General features: G+C 40.3%; 1 protein-coding gene across 7 annotated transcripts in view; it reads right to left on the reverse strand.

Moving 5' to 3' along the window:
- The window catches only part of srcin1a (SRC kinase signaling inhibitor 1a), a 385,766-nt gene that overhangs the window by 56,435 nt on the left and 309,591 nt on the right, over positions 1 to 19,740 (reverse strand). For 4 of the 7 annotated variants that reach the window (XM_062050045.1, XM_062050042.1, XM_062050046.1 and 1 more), the window contains 4 exons: positions 16,827 to 16,954; positions 10,537 to 10,557; positions 9,794 to 9,954; positions 2,542 to 2,717 (listed from right to left, as the gene is read on the reverse strand). In XM_062050045.1, the coding sequence (XP_061906029.1) occupies positions 2,542 to 2,717; positions 9,794 to 9,954; positions 10,537 to 10,557; positions 16,827 to 16,954 (486 nt within the window). The remainder of the gene's footprint in view (positions 1 to 2,541; positions 2,718 to 9,793; positions 9,955 to 10,536; positions 10,558 to 16,826; positions 16,955 to 19,740) is intronic. The other 3 variants (XM_062050044.1, XM_062050043.1, XM_062050041.1) reach the window with 3 other exon arrangements.

Here is a 19,740-nt window from a genome sequence, read left to right on the forward strand (position 1 = left end):
AAGCTTACAGTGTTGGATATGCTTTAGTGTAAACTTTGCTCAACAGTCACATTTTAACCTGCTTTCCATTTCTTTGCACACGGTAAGTGTGTGGAGGCGTTCCTTTTACATGCAAATGAAAACACGCCTTGCACTCTCCAAAAGTAACATTTGTCTCTTGAACATGCACACTGATGAATATTTACCTTGAAGATGAAATTTCGCGCTAAAATAAACTTCAGCACATAGATTCACCGGTCACCACATTAGGTACTCTTTCACGTTCTCGGATTTAGGACGACAGGCAACGTGTGACCATACTTGCCAACCCTCCCGATTTTCCAGGGAGACTCCCAAATTTCAGTGCCTCTCCCGAAAATCTCCCGGGGCAACCATTCTCCCGATTTCCACCCGGACAATAATATTGGGGGCTTGCCTTAAAGGCACTGCCTTTAGCGCCCTCTACAACCTGTCGTCGCGTCCGCTTTTCCTCCATACAAACAGCGTGTTGGCCGAGTAACATAATATATGCGGCCTTTGCACACACATAAGTGAATGCTAGGCATACTTGATCAACAGCCATACAGGTCACACTGAGGGTGTCCGAATAAACAACTTTAACACTGTTACAAATATGCGCCGCACTGTGAACCCACACCAAACAAGAATGACAAACACATTTCGGGAGAACATCCGCACCGTAACACAACATAAACACAACAGAACAAATACCTAGAACCCCTTGCAGCACTAACTCTTCCGGGACGCTACAATATACACCCCCGCTACCACCAAACCCCGCCCCCCCCCATCTCCCGAATTCGGAGGTCTCAAGGTTGGCAAGTATGCGCCTTGCACGCTCCAAAAGTAACAAAATGTGTCTCTTGAACATGCACACTGTTGAATATTTACCTTGAAGACGAACATCCGCGCTAGAATAAACTTCAGCACATAGATTCACTGGTCACAACATTAGGTACACCTTCACATTCTCGGATTTAGGACGACAGTGGTAGTAGCTTGACGAATATGGCGGTGTGTAACTGGCAACCTGGATGTGACACACCCACAGACTTTCTAATTGGTCAAACGGTGGAGGGCGGGGCATCAAAATGAAAACAATAATATTTTGGGGCTGTAAATCTAATTTTGAAATGAGCATATCCTGGCTGAACTACAGTTATCAGTTATAAAGGTATTCAAAAACAACAATTAATGCCTTTTGACATATCAGGGCCATTTAATGATGACTTCACGTGAAATTATTACATGTGGCTCCTTTAAACAAATACTACAAAACTTGAAGTTGATATAGAGATTTACTGTAAGCGTTAAATAATTTAAAAAAAATAATAATCTGACTTATTTTTAACATTTTAATGACTGAGACCCTTTATGGTCTAAAGGTAAAATAAATAAAAAATCCATATATTTTGTTATGGTTTGAAAATGAAAAATATCAAAATGGCCCCCGCATGCTTTAATTTTTCCGTGTGCGGCCCTCAGTGGAAAAGGTTTGGACACCCCTGATGTAAACGAACTACGGTGAGTTCAAGAACCGCCAAAATTAGTAGGACAAAAGGACGCTCGCCAAATACTCTCATCAGTGAAGCATGTTTAATATAAACAGTGTGCTTTATAACAATTAGGTAGGTTTGTGTCATGTTTGTCCTCCTACAGAAACCATATTAAAAATGTTTTATTTTTTTTTCCCGCTCATCTTTTTCCATTTTTCATACATTTTTGAAAAAGCTCCAGAGAGCCACTACGGCGGCACTATGCGGCTCTAGAGCCGCGGGTTGCCGACCCCCGCCCTAGGGGAACAACGCTTATATACGTTTGATGAAAGAGGCAATCAAACCCGCTTGCAAGCTCACAACATTTATAAGTCAGGGAAAGAGAGAAATCCCCTTTCAATAATTCATACATTTCCTGATTATCATAAAAATATATTATAGGCCAATTTATTGTGTGGTTTTATCTAGTTTATTTCACAAGTCAAAAGCAAAATCTTTAAAATAATCCTGGTTTATGTAATTTAATTTACAGTTTATATAGTTTTATATTTTATCGTAGTTAATATAGGCAATTATATTGTATTACAAAACACTGTTATTTTTTAGTAGGCAATTTAATTTAAATCATTCTTGAACATCCAAATCTAGGCCAGTACTTGTTTTGTTTTTCCTCATACGTCGCAAACAGCTTTTTAATGGTTTCATTTTAATTGGGGCCCAAATCCTCCTTGCTCATGTTTGGATGCAGATTGTTTTTTAATTATTTTTTTTTTTTGTGAACAGATGTGTCATTAAATTTGGGAAGTGTTACCTCAGAGAAGGCTCATCTGACGTGAAATCGCAAGGCTGCCTTTGCAGGAGCTTCAATTAGTCGCATCTTAATGAGAATCTCACTCTCTAAGCCGGGCTTAATAACGCGTCCGGCTTTATCTGATCACCGCGTGACTTATTCACTTGAAAAACCGTTTCAACTTTGTCGTAAATCCACTAATCAAAAGTGTCTCTTATAGTTGGGACGTAAGGACACGTGTGTGTTGTTACTGACTGTAGCTGCTGGATGATGAGCTCCTCCTCGTTGAGGTACTTGAGCCTCTCCTCCTCCACTAGGAGGCGCTGTCTCTGCAAGGGATCCTCCTGCTTCCTGAGGGCGTCGGCCACGCGCACGTTCAACTCCGCCTCGGTCCGCTTGAGCATCGTGCGCATGGAGTCTTGGTTGTCCAGCTGTGAGCGGCACAAAGACAAGACACGGTGTTCATTTCACACGTTAAGTCGTACACTGCAAAAAGTCAGTGTTCAAAAACCAGAAAAAATAATACAAAAATGAGGGGTATTTTATTTGAACCAAGCAAAATTATCTGCCAATAGAACATGAAAATTTGGCTTGTCAAGACTTTCCAAAACAAGTCAAATTAGCTAACCTCAACGAACCCAAAAATACCTTAAAATAAGTATATTCTCACTAATAAGTGCACTTTTCTTGGTAGAAAAAAAATGAGACCTTTTTGCTCAATATGTTGAAAAATATTTTTAAATTAAGTAAATGCTAGTGACATTATCTTGACATAATGACATGCGCTCGGCATTACATTTCTTGAAACCAGCAAACTTGTACTAAAAATGAATGTATTGTTCTTAATGGAAAGGCAACAAGGCAACCGCTTGTTACTCTCGAGGTTTCCTAGCCGCTCAGGCAAATAATATTGCCTAAAAATGCATTTTTCCATGGATAACATGACATCATCGCGCCAAGTGCGTGCTCTTTCAGTGCGCATAAATATAGAGCCCGGCCAAAAATGTTTTAATTGTAATTTTGAGGAATTTATCTGAATGTGCATGAACTATTTCTGTTCAAAATTGTTAGAAATGTTAAATGTTTAAATATTAACTGTCAGTTTACTGTACTGTGCCAACTGTACTACTATATGAGTACGTATTTTCTATTGTTTCATTGAAAATGAAACAACAAAGTCCATTTGGCTGTCATCCGTTTTAATTATGAGGCACAATTGTGTCAAAGTCATGATTTTTTTTGTTCATGTTTGAAATAAGAAATGATTTACTTTAAAAAAGTAGTTTTATACTTGTGAGTGTTGATGACACAGCTTTGCAACAGTTCTAGTTTCAAGCATGTTTTACTCAATATAGGTCATCAAATCTCAGCAACAAGCTGTAATATCTTACTGAGATCATTTAGGACCAAAACACTTAAAACAAGTAAAACACTCTAACATAAAATCTGCTTAGTGAGAAGAACTATCTTATCAGACAGAAAATAAGCAAATATCACCCTTATTTGAGATATTTAATCTGATTTAGGTATTAGTTTTTGCAGTGTAGGACTATTCAGACAAGTAAAACAAGTAAAACACTGACATAAAATCTGCTAAGTGAGAAGAATTATCTTATCAGACAGAAAAGAAGCAAATATCACCCTTATTTGAGATATTTAATCTGATTTAGATATTAGTTTTTGCAGTGTAGGACGATTCAGACAAGTAAAACAAGTAAAACACTCTAAAACATAAAATCTGCTTAGTGAGAAGAATTATCTTATCCGACAGAAAATGAGTAAATATCACCCTTATTTGAGATATTTAATCTGATTTAGATATCAGTTTTTGCAGTGTAGGCCTATTCAGACAAGTAAAACAAGTAAAACATTAACATAAAATCTGCTTAGTGAGAAGAATTATCTTATCCGACAGAAAATGAGTAAATATCACCCTTGTTTGAGATATTTAATCTGATTTAGATATCAGTTTTCGCAGTGTAGGACTATTCAGACAAGTAAAACAAGTAAAACACTAACATAAAATCTGCTTAGTGAGAAGAATTATCAGACAGAAAATAAGCAAATATCACCCTTATTTGAGATATTTAATCTGATTTAGATATCAGTTTTTGCAGTGTAGGCCTATTCAGACAAGTAAAACAAGTATAACATTAACATAAAATCTGCTTAGTGAGAAGAATTATCTTATCAGACAGAAAATAAGTAAATATCACCCTTATTTGAGATATTTAATCAAATTTAGATATTAGTTTCTGCAGTGTAGGACTATTCAGACAAGTAAAACAAGTATAACATTAACATAAAATCTGCTTAGTGAGAAGAATTATCTTATCCGACAGAAAATGAGTAAATATCACCCTTTTTTTAGATATTTAATCTGATTTAGATATCAGTTTTCGCAGTGTAGGACTATTCAGACAAGGAAAACAAGTAAAACACTAACATAAAATCTGCTAAGTGAGAAGAACTATCTTATCAGACAGAAAATAAGCAAATATCACTCTTATTTGAGATATTTAATCTGGTTTAGATATCAGTTTTCGCAGTGTAGGACTATTCAGACAAGTAAAACAAGTAAAACACTGACATAAAATCTGCTTAGTGAGAAGAATTATCTTATCAGACAGAAAATAAGTAAATATCACCCTTATTTGAGATATTTAATCAAATTTAGATATTAGTTTCTGCAGTGTAGGACTATTCAGACAAGTAAAACAAGTATAACATTAACATAAAATCTGCTTAGTGAGAAGAATTATCTTATCAGACAGAAAATAAGTAAATATCACCCTTATTTGAGAAATGTAATCAAATTTAGATATTAGTTTTTGCAGTGTAGGACTATTCAGACAAGTAAAACACTAACATAAAACCTGCTTAGTGAGAAGAATGATCTTATCAGACAGAAAATAAGCAAATATCACCCTTATTTCAGATATTTAATCTGATTTAGATATCAGTTTGTGCAGTGTAGGCCTATTCAGACAAGTAAAACAAGTATAACATTAACATAAAATCTGCTTAGTGAGAAGAATTATCAGACAGAAAATAAGCAAATATCACCCTTATTTGAGATATTTAATCTGATTTAGATATCAGTTTGTGCAGTGTAGGACTATTCAGACAAGTAAAACAAGAATAACATTAACATAAAATCTGCTTAGTGAGAAGAAGTATCTTATCCGACAGAAAATAAGTAAATATCACCCTTATTTGAGATATTTAATCAAATTTAGATATTAGTTTTTGCAGTGTAGGCCTATTCAGACAAGTAAAACAAGTATAACATTAACATAAAACCTGCTTAGTGAGAAGAATGATCTTATCAGACAGAAAATAAGCAAATATCACCCTTATTTGAGATATTTCAGTGTTTGCAGTGTATTTGAGTACTCTGCCGTGTTGGTTATCCCGGTACTCGCTACTTTGCCCACGCGAGGGCTTATTTGTATGCCCCGAGGAAAAGTGTGTATGTGCACGCGGCAGATTCACCGAGCGTGAACTCCTCCTCTGTGTTATGAATGGAAAAAAAACGTCGGTGTAATACAACTCTGAGATCAAAGCACCTGGTAAGGGAAGGAGAATAAATTATGGATGTGCGACTCATGTTCCAGCAAGTAAAACAACACCACCAGCATTCCACATGACCCCGTCATCCTCCCTCCGTTACATTGCCACTGCAGCTAAACCAAGATTCTATTAACATATTGCATCAAATATTCACTCATATTTATGACCATATGTTTATTTTTTCCCCATTTATTTTACATACAGTACATGCATTCCCGTATTGTAGCACTGTGCTGATGTCTTCCTGAGGTGAATAATTCATGACCTGTATGTCCAAGGCTGAGCTGCCGGTGTTCTGAATTTTGACTTTGGATAAGGAAGCACAACGTTAACACCACGTTTTTATAGTGAGAACGAGGGGTGTCCCCCTTTTAGTATTTGCAAAATATATTTTCCAGGTATACAGTATTTTTTTTTATTGATACTTTTATTAGTAGATTGCACAGTACAGTACATATTCCGTACAATTGACCACTAAATGGTAACACCCGAATAAGTTTTTCAACTTATTCGGTCCACGTTAATCAATTCTTGTTAATACAAGCCAAAAGTTTGGACACGCCTTCTTATTCAATGCGTTTTCTTTAGTTTCTTGACTATTTAAATTGTTGATTGTCACTGAGGGCATCAAAACTATGAATGAACACATGTGGAGTTATGTACTTAAAGGCCTACTGAAATGAATTTTTTTTATTTAAACGGGGATAGCAGATCCATTCTATGTGTCATACTTGATCATTTTGCGATATTGCCATATTTTTGCTGAAAGGATTTAGTAGAGAACATCGACGATAAAGTTCGCAACTTTTGGTCGCTGATAAAAAAAAAGCCTTGCCTGTACCGGAAGTAGCGTGACGTCGCAGGTTGAAGGGCTCCTCACATTTCCCCATTGTTTACACCAGCAGCGAGAGCGATTCGGACCGAGAAAGCGAGGATTTCCCCATTAATTTGAGCCAGGATGAAAGATTCGTGGATGAGGAACGTGAGAGTGAAGGATTAGAGTGTAGTGCAGGACGCATCTTTTTTCGCTCTGACCGTAACTTAGGTACAAGGGTTCATTGGATTCCACACTTTCTCCTTTTTCTATTGTGGATCACGGATTTGTATTTTAAACCACCTCGGATACTATATCCTCTTGAAAATGAGAGTCGAGAACGCAAAATGGACATTCACAGTGACTTTTATCTCCACGACAATACATCGGCGAAGCACTTTAGCTACGGAGCTAACGTGATAGCATCGTGCTAAAATGCATATAGAAACAGACGAAATAAGCCCCTGACTGGAAGGATAGACAGAAGATCAACAATACTACCAAACACTGGACCTGTAACCACACGGTTAATGCTGTACCGCCTGGCGAAGCCTAGCAATGCTGTTGCTAACGACGCCATTGAAGCTAACTAAGCTACGGGACCTCGACAGAGCTATGCTAAAAACATTAGCTCTCCACCTACGCCAGCTCTCATCTGCTCAGCAACACCCGTGCTCACCTGCGTTCCAGCGATCGACGGCGCGACGAAGGACTTCACCCGATCACCGATGCGGTCGGCGGCCCGGAGACGGAGGAAGTCAAGGTGAGGACAGCGGTTAGGACAGCGGTGCGGCGGCGGGCGTTGTAGCTTTCGACGACACCCCGGCCGCCGTCAGAGTCGGAAAGAAACATATATTTCCCCAAAGTTACGTATGTGACATGCACATAGCGACACGCACGTACGGGCAAGCGATCAAATGTTTGGAAGCCAAAGCTGTAGTCACGCTAGCGCGTCTGCTATCCAACTCAAAGTCCTCCTGGTTGTGTTGCTGTAGTCCGGAGCGTTTCCACAGAGTGTTTCCAGAGCGGCCAGCCTGAAATGCGGGTGTCAGGGACAGACGCGGAAGGAGATTTTTACAACAAAGTTCTAAAGCTTAGTGATATATCAGATGTATCAGATTGTAGGTGTTGTTGTTTTTTACCCTTCACGTTCATATTTTGCTGTGTTTGTTGCATTTCTCTTGATTGTAAAATACGTGGATGGAGAGGGGGTGTGACGTTCATATGTTGTCAATATTCAGTGTTTTATCCTTCATAGTTAATATTGTAAGTCCCTCATTCTTTATTTTCGTGTACATTCTGGTTGTCTCATTCAGTAAATTCCCTTGTTTAAGGCGGTCTGTCATAACGTTTTTAGCATTCAATCAGACATTATTGTGAGGTTTTGTATTAGTGTTCCCAAAAATAGATATACCGGCCCCCAGACACATTTTTTTCTCTAAATGGCCCCCCTGAGTCAAAATAATTGCCCAGGCCTGCTCCAGACGTTAGACAGCTCGGTCTCTTGTTTGTATTTTGTATAGAATACATTGTTCATCTTTAATGGCAGTCATTATTTTAACAGCCTTAGACTAAAAGACATTGGGAGGACTCTTCCTGTCTAAACCTGCTCAGTGGCCTAGTGGTTAGAGTGTCCGCCCTGGGATCGGTAGGTCGTGAGTTCAAACCCCGGCCGAGTCATACCAAAAACGATAAAAATGGGACCCATTACCTCCCTGCTCGGCACTCAGCATCAAGGGTTGGAATTTGGGGTTGAATCACCAAAAATTAGATAAATGCTTTAAAATGTGATATAGGTTTCAAAAAGTAAAATTAATGACTTTTTAAAATGCCGCTGTACGGAGCGGTACATATCCGGTAAAACACGGACGTAGGGCATACTTGCCCACCCTCCCGATTTTCCCGGGAGACTCCCCGAATTTCAGTGCCCCTCCCGAAAATCTCCCGGGGCAACCATTCTCCCAAATGTCTCCCAATTTCCACCCGGGCAACAATATTGGGGGCGTGCCTTAACAGGCACTGCCTTTAAGTTAAGTTAAAGTTAAAGTACCAATGATTGTCACACACACACACTAGGTGTGGTGAAATTTGTCCTCTGCATTTGACCCATCCCCTTGATCGCCCCCTGGGAGGTGAGGAGAGCAGTGGGCAGCAGGGTAGCCACGCCCGGGAATAATTTTTGGTGATTTAACCCCCAATTCCAACCCTTGATGCTGAGTGCCAAGCAGGGAGGTAATGGGTCCCATTTTTATAGTCTTTGGTATGACCCGGCCGGGGTTTGAACTCACAACCTACCAATCTCGGGGCGGACACTCTAACCACTAGGCCACTGAGTAGGTTTAGCGTCCTCTTTTCCTCCATACAAACAGCGTGCCGGCCCAGTCACATAATATATGCGGCTTTTACTCACATATAAGTGAATGCAAGGCATACTTGATCAACAGCCATACACGTCACACTGAGGATGACCGTATAAACAACTTTAACACTGTTACAAATATGCGCCACACTGTGAACCCACACCAAACAAGAATGACAAACACATTTCGCACCGTAACACAACATAAACACAACAGAACAAATACCCAGAACCCCTTGCAGCACTAACTCTTCCGGGACGCTACAATATACACCCCCCGCTATCCCCTACCCCCACCTCAACCCCGCCCACCTCAACCTCCTCATGCTCTCTCAGGGAGAGCATGACCCAAATTCCAAGCTGCTGTTTTGAGGCATGTTAAAAAAGAATAATGCACTTTGTGACTTCAATAATAAATATGGCAGTGCCATGTTGGCATTTTTTTCCATAACTTGAATGGATTTAATTTGGAAAACCTTGTTACATTGTTTAATGCATCCAGCGGGGCATCACAACAAAATTAGGCATAATAATGTGTTAATTCCACGACTGTATATATCGGTATCGGTTGATATCGGAATCGGTAATCAAGAGTTGGACAATATCGGATATTGGCAAAAAAGCCATTATCGGACATCTCTAGTACTTTAACTTGAACTTTTTAAAAGGAGGATCCCAATAGCAGAGTGCTGCCCCCGAGTGGCTCGGAGGGTATAACACAGAAGCGTTCACGTCAATGAACGAGTGACGGGTGTTGGTACCTGGGTCTTACGCAGCTGGCTGAGCTGCTTGCGCAGGTCGTTGGCGTTCTGCTGCAGGCCGTGCAGGTGGAGCTGCATCTGCAGGCGGCTGACGTTGTTCAGCGGCGTGGAGTTGGACGGCGGCGGCGGCATCAGGGCCAGCGGCGCCGACGGAGTGTGAGCTGCCAATCAGAGCGGGAAGGGAAGGGAAGGGGGTGAGGATGGAGGGTTCACGGTCAGGTCGCCGCGGAAACAGACGGGTTGATTCAGTGGGCTGCAGTCGGCCCACGCGGGTCGCACACTAAACAATTAAACACACACACACACACATATATATATATATATATATACATATAAATACACACACACGTGTACACGGTGTGCACAGCGTGTGAAAGTGCATATCTGCAAAACCATAATGGCCCACCGGAGATATGTGAGCTCATGCTATTAGTAAACCATTCGGAGGTGCAATTAGTCGGCCCGGTAGTGACACACAGGGGGGTGACCATGCTCTTATCTTAACACGCCGCTGTGGGAGGAGATACATCCCTCCCTAGCCACACACACACACACACATATATATATATATACATATAAAGGCCTCCGCACAGTGTCATGTCTATGACAGCCCTGTTAGCGTCACCGAAATAACCAAAGGTAGAAACAAAGGAAAGGACGAAGGAGCGGGGCCCGCACCCCCAGGTACAGGAAGACACCCATACAGAGGTCAGAGGGCAAAGGAGAAATGAAATTCAAACTACCTTTCTTCTTTAGCCGTCCTGCTGGAATATAGAAAGAGCCAGTTACCCAGATAAGAATAAGAATAATAATGATGAAGCTTTATTAGACATAACCTTAAAGGTCCCCTATTATGCAAATGTGATTTTTTTTTAATGATGTTTTTCCAACAGTAATATACAGTTAGTCCCTAGATCCTGAAAAGTCTATTATCTCCCTGCATGCTCGCGGACATGACACCGCCTCAGAACCAAAGCTGGCTAAATGAACCCGCCGAGCATCAAAAAGCAGGCTTTGCTACACATCTTGGAAAAAGATTAAAAGCTGGATGAAATGAAATCTGGCAAGTTTTTATCATTTTGAATTATCTTTGTTTTTACTTCAATGAGCCCCTCTGTATATTTACGACATGTGCATAAACTACCGTTCAAAAGTTTGGGGTCACCCAAACAATTTTGTGGAATAGCCTTCATTTTTAAGAACAAGAATAGACTGTCGAGTTTCAGACGAAAGTTCTCTTTTTCTGGCCATTTTGAGCGTTTGATTGACCCCACAAATGTGATGCTCCAGAAACTCAATCTGCTCAAAGGAAGGTCAGTTTTGTAGCTTCTGTAATGAGCTAAACTGTTTTCAGATGTGTGAACATGATTGCACAAGGGTTTTCTAATCATCAATTAGCCTTCTGAGCCAATGAGCAAACACATTGTACCATTAGAACACTGGAGTGATAGTTACAATTTTTTTTTTTTAACTTTTTTTTTTATATAGCGCTTTTTCTCAAGTGACTCAAAGCGCTTTACATTGTGAAACCCAATATCTAAGTTACATTTTAAACCAGTGTGGGTGGCACTGGGAGCAGGTGGGTAAAGTGTCTTGCCCAAGGACACAACGGCAGTGACTAGGATGGCGGAAGCGGGGATCGAACCTGCAACCCTCAAGTTGCTGGCACGGCCGCTCTACCAACCGAGCTATACCGTCCCGCTGGAAATGGGCCTCTATACACCTATGTAGATATTGCACCAAAAACCAGACATTTGCAGCTAGAATAGTCATTTACCACATTAGCAATGTATAGAGTGTATTTCTTTAAAGGTAAGACTAGTTTAAAGTTATCTTCATTGAAAAGTACAGTGCTTTTCCTTCAAAAATAAGGACATTTCAATGTGACCCCAAACTTTTGAACGGTAGTGTATATCCAATATATAATTAGAGATGTCCGATAATATCGGCCTGCTGATATTATCAGCCGATAAATGCTTTAAAATGTAATATTGGAAATTATCGGTATCGTTTTTTTTATTATCGGTATCGTTTAAATTTGTATTTTTTTTTATTTACATTTTTTAATTTATTAAATCAACATAAAAAACACAAGATACACTTAAAATTAGTGCACCAACCCAAAAAAAACTCCCTCCCCCATTTACGACTCATTCACACAAAAGGGTTGTTTCTTTCTGTTATTAATATTCTGGTTCCTACATTATATATCAATATATATCAATACAGTCTGCAAGGGATACAGTCCGTAAGCACACATGATTGTGCGTGCTCCTGGTCCACTAATAGTACTAACCTTTAACAGTTAATTTTACTCATTTTCATTAATTACTAGTTTCTATGTAACTGTTTTTATATTGTTTTACTTTCTTTTTTATTCAAGAAAATGTTTTTAATTTATTTATCTTATTTTATTTTATAAATGTTTTTAAAAAGGACCTTATCTTCACCATACCTGGTTGTCCAAATTAGGCATAATAATGTGTTAATTCCACGACTGTATATATTGGTATCGGTTGATATCGGTATCGGTAATTAAGAGTTGGACAATATCGGAATATCGGATATCGGCAACAAAGCCATTATCGGACATCCCTATATATAATCCTTGCATATCATGCGCATCTTTGGGCACCGAACCATTCGATCCAATTTTGATTCCTGGGGCGACGATTCCGTTAAGAATTGATTCTCAATTCAACACGATTCTCGCAATGTATTATTTGGTATAGAGCAGGGGTGTCCAAACTTTTTCCACTGAGGGCCGCACACGGGAAAATTAAAGCATGTGGGGGCCAATTTGATGTTTTTCATTTTCAAAACCATAACAAAATATATGGATTTTTTAAATTTTTTTACCTTGAGGGCTCCCGCGGACCATAAAGGGTCTCAATTATTAAAATGTTAAAATTTGTTAAAAAAAGTTTAATTATTATTTTTTTAAATTTATATAACGCTTACAGTAAATTTCTACAGTATATCAACTTCGGGTTGATATTAAGTTAAAAAAAAAAAAGCCTTTCCTGTCAAAGACAACTTTGTTTTTTATAATAAAACTGAAATATGCAGTATTTCCCCCACTGCCAAAAACATTCAGAAAGCAATGTTTGATGTGAAGTAATTAGAGCCTTAAAAAGATCAATAATACATGACACCATTGATTTTAATTTATTATTATTTTTGAGTAATCACAGTGAAAAGATGAATAACATCCCATTAAATATATTTGGGATCCAAAAGGTGCACCACTCATAAAGTGATACATTTTTATTAGTTGTTTTTACTTTCAACACTTAAGTTACGAGATCAACTTCAGATATATCTGTCGATTTTACGTTTGAACTATTATTTTGTTTGTTTTATGCTCTTTTGTCAAAGAAAACGTTGATATTTGTATATGGCAACCACACAATATATGCAATATTTTCCACATGAAACATTTTAAAGTGAAATATTTGAAATAATTGGAGCCTTGAATAGGTCAATAATTCATTATAACTAGAGATGTCCGATAATATCGGTCTGCCGATATTATCGGCCGATAAATGCGTTAAAATGTAATATCGGAAATTATCGGTATCGTTTTTATTTTTATTTTTATTTTTTATTAAATCCACATAAAAAACACAAGATACACTTACAATTAGTGCACCAACCCAAAAAACCTCCCTCCCCCATTTACACTCATTCACACAAAAGGGTTGTTTCTTTCTGTTATTAATATTCTGGTTCCTACATTATATATCAATATATATCAATACAGTCTGCAAGGGATACAGTCCGTAAGCACACGTGATTGTGCGTGCTGCTGGTCCACTAATAATACTAACCTTTAACAGTTAATTTTACACATTTTCATTAATTACTAGTTTCTATGTAACTGTTTTTATATTGTTTTACTTTCTTTTTTATTCAAGAAAATGTTTTTAATTTATTTATCTTATTTTATTTGATTCATTTAAAAAAAAAAAGTACCTTATCTTCACCATACCTGGTTGTCCAAATTAGGCATAATAATGTGTTAATTCCACGACTGTATATATTGGTTGATATCGGTATCGGTTGATATCGGTATCGGTAATTAAAGAGTTGGACATTATCGGCATATCGGATATCGGCAAAAAGCCATTATCGGACATCCCTAATTATAACATAGATTTTTTTTTTTTTTTGAGCAATGGCAAAAAAATAAAGATAGACAAAAGAAAAAAAACAGCCTGCATGGCAGCTTTGTGTCAACATTGCAACTTTTTCTAGTTAGATTTCACCTCATTCCACTTTTTTTAATGTTTTTTTAAAATTTTTGCAATAGCATTTCCAGAATGTGTGGCGGGCCGGTGAACAATTAGCTGCGGGCCGCAAATGGCCCCCGGGCCGCACTTTAGACGCCCCTGGGTTAGAGGCTAGAAAAAGCTGATTCTGGTTGCATATACTGTAGTTGGCCTAAAAACGTATTTGTGGAGGGAGAGTGTGACCAGCGCGCCTGCATGAGCAAAGGTCACCGCCTCTGTCCATGGTGCTGAAGACAGAGCACCATCAGACAGGGGGTGTGGCAGTGCTGACGGCGAGACACAGCTGGCAGGTGATTAGATTTCCCAGGTGGTACGAGTTGTCTAATCATCTGTTGTCTTTAACAGTAAGCGGCCGGGAGCGGAGAGGGAGAGAGGATACGGACGTGGCTGAAAAGTCACGTTATGGGAGAGAAAACTTTTGTTGGGGAAAACCATTATCATTAAAACCTTGTTGAACCTGCACGCTTGGCTCCGGTGCCGAGTCTGACAGTGGGACCGCTAGGAAGCGACTTCCACAGTATTTAAAACAAAAATGAAAACAAACCATCATCCATCCATCCATCCATTTTCTACCGCTTGTCCCTCTCGGGGTCGCGGGGCGGTGCCGGAGCCTATCCCAGCAGCACTCGGGCGGAAGGCGGGGTACACCTCATCCCAGGGCCAACACAGATGGACAGCATTCACACTGACATTCTCACACTAGGGCCAATTTAGTGTTGCCAATCAATCGATTTCAAATCGGAATAAGAATCGCGATTCGGATGTGAATCCATACATAAGATGTCTTTGATCCTACCAAGAAGAAAGCTTGTAAAACTCTACTTTGTAGGATGGGAAGCAACATGAAGGTGTTCTGTTTCTTTGATGTATTGTAATCCACAGATTTTGTCTTGACCCGAGAACAACAAAGCGGAGAGAAAGCAGGACCTGCCCAAGTTCCAGGGACCTCTTCTTTGAGCTCTTTTACGACCTTTTCTTTGAACTGTTTTGTAATCAAAGGCGATGGCCGTTTACGACCCCAGTCCCTTTAGAAACAGCTGTTGCCATGTAATCAGGGAAAGTCCAAATAAAAGAGGAGGCGTACAATCTTTCGTCAGAGCGTGGTGACACTGTACAAGGGTACAGGTGTACGCGTTTCTCCTCACTGAGCCCAATTTAATTCTGTCTCTGTTTGATTCCTTGCTTCTTGTCTTGTTTAATAGATGGCATCAGTGTTTGAACCTGACATCAGTTAAGTACATAACTAACTCAACATGTAGTTTTGATGCCTTCAGTGACAATCTACAAAGTAAATATTCGTGAAAATAAAGAAAACATTTTGAATAAGGAGATGTGTCCAAACTTTTGGCCTGTACTGTACATTAATATCAATAGAACAATAGTAATTATTATAGATAGTTTTTACTGGATTTTTTTGGAGTTATGTACTTAACGAAAAAATAACTGAAAACAAGTTTTACATTCTAGTTTCTTCAAAATAGCCACCCTTTGCTCTGATTACCGCTTTGCACACTCTTGGCATTCTCTCCATGAGCTTCAAGAGGTGGTCACTGTTAGAATAATTGTATCTAAGTTAGCACAAAAACTTTGTGTTTCAATGAGTTCCGAGCGAGAAGCAAAAACATGTCTTTGAACCTACCAAGAAGAAGGCTTGTAAAACTCCACTGTGTAGGATGGGAAGCAACATGAAGGTGTTCAGTTTTCTTTCATGTATTGTAATCAACAGAAATATATTGTTTTAACCCAAGGACTACAAAGCGGGGAGAAGGCAGGATCTGACCACCGCTTTTTTGAACTCTTTTAAGAACCTTTCTTTGAACTTTTTTACGACCTTTTCTTTTGAACTGTTCTGTAACCAAAGGCAACGCTGTTTACGACCCACGTCCCTTTGGAAGCAGCTGTTGCCATGTGGTCAGGGAAAGTCCAAATAAAGGAACAATCTTTCACCAGAGCGTGCTGGAGACTGTAAAAGAGTACAGCCCGGACGTTTCTCCTCAAATTGAGACAAATTTAATTCTGTCGCTGTTTGATTCTTTGCTTCTTGTCCTGTTTAATAAACTTCATCAGTGTTTGAACCTGACAGTCACCTGAAGTGGTTTTCACTTCACAGGTGTGCTTGAAGCTCATCGAGAGAATGCCAAGAGTGTGCAAGGCCGTATTCAAAGCAAAGGGGGGCTATTTTGAAGAAACTAAAAACATGTTTTCAGGTATTTCACCTTTTTTTTGTTACGTACATAACTCCACATGTGTTCATTCATAGTTTTGATGCCTTCAGTGACAATCTACAATGTGAATAGTCATGAAAATAAAGAAAACGCATTGAATGAGACGGTGTGTCCAAACTTTTGGCCTGTACTGTATATAAGTTTAATTATACAAGGGGAGACTCACGGCCCAACGACAACGGGCCCCGGCCCTAAGCTTAAGATACACTAATATAAGGCATCTATTATGTAAGATAAGAGTTATAGTGTAAATAGTAAATAAAGTATGCAATATTCATGGAGACACATAGCTCACATTGGGGCTAACTCAAAAAGCATAAAGGTACAATTTTGTAAAACACACTTTCAATACACTATTATAATATATAGACTTAAGAAAATACTATAATATGGGACCTTTAAGGTACTACAAAGGTGCACGAAGGTTGTCACTAGTTGCTGTCCACTACAAACTTGAGCCTAAAATGAAATAATTGTCGTTAGCGTTGTTTTTACGGCCCCGACTGTCGTACTCACTTCCGGTGGCGGAGCCGTCGCTGTTGGTGTCGGTCTTGTCGCTGGAAGAGAAAGGTAATGTCCGTGAGAAGTCGGCTCCCTGGTCCGGGGGGCAGCCCGCCATCATGCAGAGACGCAGCAGGCCGCATCTGAGGATCAACGGCCACACAGGGCAAGCCCATTACAGTGCTAACGCTAACAGCGCCAGCTAATTACAGTGCTAACGCTAACAGCGCCAGCTAATTACAGTGCTAACGCTAACAGCACCAGCTAATTACAGTGCTAACGCTAATAGCACCAGCTAATTACAGTGCTAAACCTAACAGCACCAGCTAATTACAGTGCTAACGCTAATAGCACCAGCTAATTACAGTGCTAAACCTAACAGCACCAGCTAATTACAGTGCTAACGCTAATAGCACCAGGTAATTACAGTGCTACAGCTAATAAGCAGGGGCGTCCATGAAAAAGACGTTGCTTGGATGGCAACATATGTTGCTCCAAAACCTGTACGTACCTTTCAGCATTAATGGTGCCTTCACAGATGTGTAAGTTACCTATGCTTTGGGCACTAATACACCCCCATACCATCACAGATGCTGGCTTTTGAACTTTGCGCCTATAACAATCCTGGTTCTTTTCCTCTTTGTCCACAGTTTCCAAAAACAATTTGAAATGTGGACTCGTCAGACCACACAAGACTTTTCCACTTTGCATTAGTGTAGGCTGACCATACGTCCTCTTTTCCCCGGACATGTCCTCTTTTGCGGGGGTGTCCGGGCGGGGTTTCTTAAATGCCTCAAATGTCCGGCATTTTGAGTTAGAGTTGCGTGTATTTTCAATGTACGTCCAGAGTTAAGAAGGGGTTAAACAAAACAAGCTGTGGAGGCGTGCGTGTAACACGGGTGGGAAAGAAGACATATTTCCTCTCATGGCGTCCCCTCATATTACCTGCGCCCTTTCCACGTTTAACACACGCGCTCACGTGACCCCCTGCAGCCTATCACGTGACCCGCTGCAGCCTATCACGTGACCCGCTGCAGCCTGTCACGTGACCCGCTGCAGCCTATCACGTGACCCGCTGCAGCCTATCGCGCTCTATATTATCCACCGTCCCAAGATGGCTGCCAGGTGCGGTGGCAAAGCCTGGGGACATCTGAAGCCGGTATGTTTTAAAGTTGTCGTTTGCCTGTATATCGTAAAAACAACCGTCCAACATTTTACAACTAATTGTAAACTTATAGGTGACGAGAGAGTGTGTCGATGTTAAGATATTAAGCCGAGTTGGTAAGTGAATTTGTTTGCTAATAGTAGCTACTAGCCGTACCCATGTATTGTCTATGGGCGGTTAGCATCGGCTTTTAATCCCGTTTCCTCCAATGTTTCTGATCCCATTGAATTTATATTTATGTCGAGTCTTTATTTTGGGTCCTTACATATGGTGACTGAGTGTTGTGGCGTTTTAAGGCCATCTGCACTTTTTATGCTACGGAAAGTAATTTCGAAAGTAATGGAGAAAATAGTTTATGAACAGGTCGATAGTTACCTTGCCACTAATAAACTCATGTACAAATTCCAATCCGGCTTCAGAACTAACCACTCCACTGACACATGCCTTCTCTATCTGACCGACCACATCAAACATGAGGTGGACGCGGGCAAATACTGCGGCATGGTCATGCTGGACCTTCAGAAGGCCTTTGACACCGTTAACCACGCTATACTGTTGGATAAGCTCAGAGCAATCGGATTTAACAAAACCTCATGGAGCTGGATGCAGTCTTACTTGGAGGGGAGGGAGCAGGTGGTAGAGGTGAACGGCACCGTGTCCCCCCCCCCCTCTCGGTGAGCTGTGGAGTCCCCCAAGGCAGTATATTGGGACCTTTACTGTTCCTAATATACATAAACGACATGTCATCGGCATGCGACTGTGAATTGTTTTTGTTTGCGGATGACTCTGCCCTGCTGGTATCCGACAAGGACAAGTCACAGGTGGAGAAAATCCTCAGTGCTGAGCTCTGTAGAACTTGCACCTGGCTCGCTGACAACAAGCTATCCATACACTTGGGTAAAACGGAATCCATCCTGTTTGGGTCCCACATCACCCTTAAGAAAGTCAATGACTTCACTATAAAAGAGGGTGACATTGTTATCACCAGGAAAGATGAGGTCACCTACCTAGGTTCCATTCTAGAGGCTAATCTTTCCTGTGATAAAATGGCAACCAAGGTAATCAAAAAGGTCAACCAACGAACGAGATTTCTCTACGGAATCTCCTCTCTGGTCAACAAAAGCACCTTGAGGATTTTGGCGGGAACTCTCGTTCAACCCTTTTTCGATTACGCATGCACCTCCTGGTACCCTAGCACCTCCAAAACCCTCAAATCTAAACTCCAAACATCTCAGAACAAGCTAGTCAGGTTACTTCTAGACCTCCACCCCAGATCCCACCTCACTCCTACCCACTTCTCCAAAGTGGGCTGGCTCAAGGTGGAGGACAGGGTTAAACAACTTGCACTGAGCCTAGTCTATAAAATCCACTACACCTCCCTGATACCGAAGTACATGTCAAACTACTTCCTTAACGTAAATGACCGCCATAACCACAACACCAGGGGGAGCTCCACTAACCACGTTAAACCCAGATTCCGAACTAACAAAGGTCTTAACTCATTCTCTTTCTATGCCACATCAATGTGGAATGCGCTCCCAACAGGTATAAAAGAAAGGGCATCTCTATCCTCCTTCAAAACCGCAATAAAAGTACACCTCCAGGCAGCTACAACCCTAAACTAACACCCTCCCCGGATTGCTAATAATCAAATGTAAACAATCAAATGCAGATACTTTTTCTTATGCCTTCTGATCTCCCCCCCCCCCCCCCCCACACACACCCCTGATTGTAAATAATGTAAATAATTCAATGTGATTATCT

Source organism: Entelurus aequoreus, linkage group LG06 (assembly GCF_033978785.1).
Source record: "Entelurus aequoreus isolate RoL-2023_Sb linkage group LG06, RoL_Eaeq_v1.1, whole genome shotgun sequence".
NCBI classification, from domain to species: Eukaryota; Metazoa; Chordata; class Actinopteri; order Syngnathiformes; family Syngnathidae; genus Entelurus; species Entelurus aequoreus.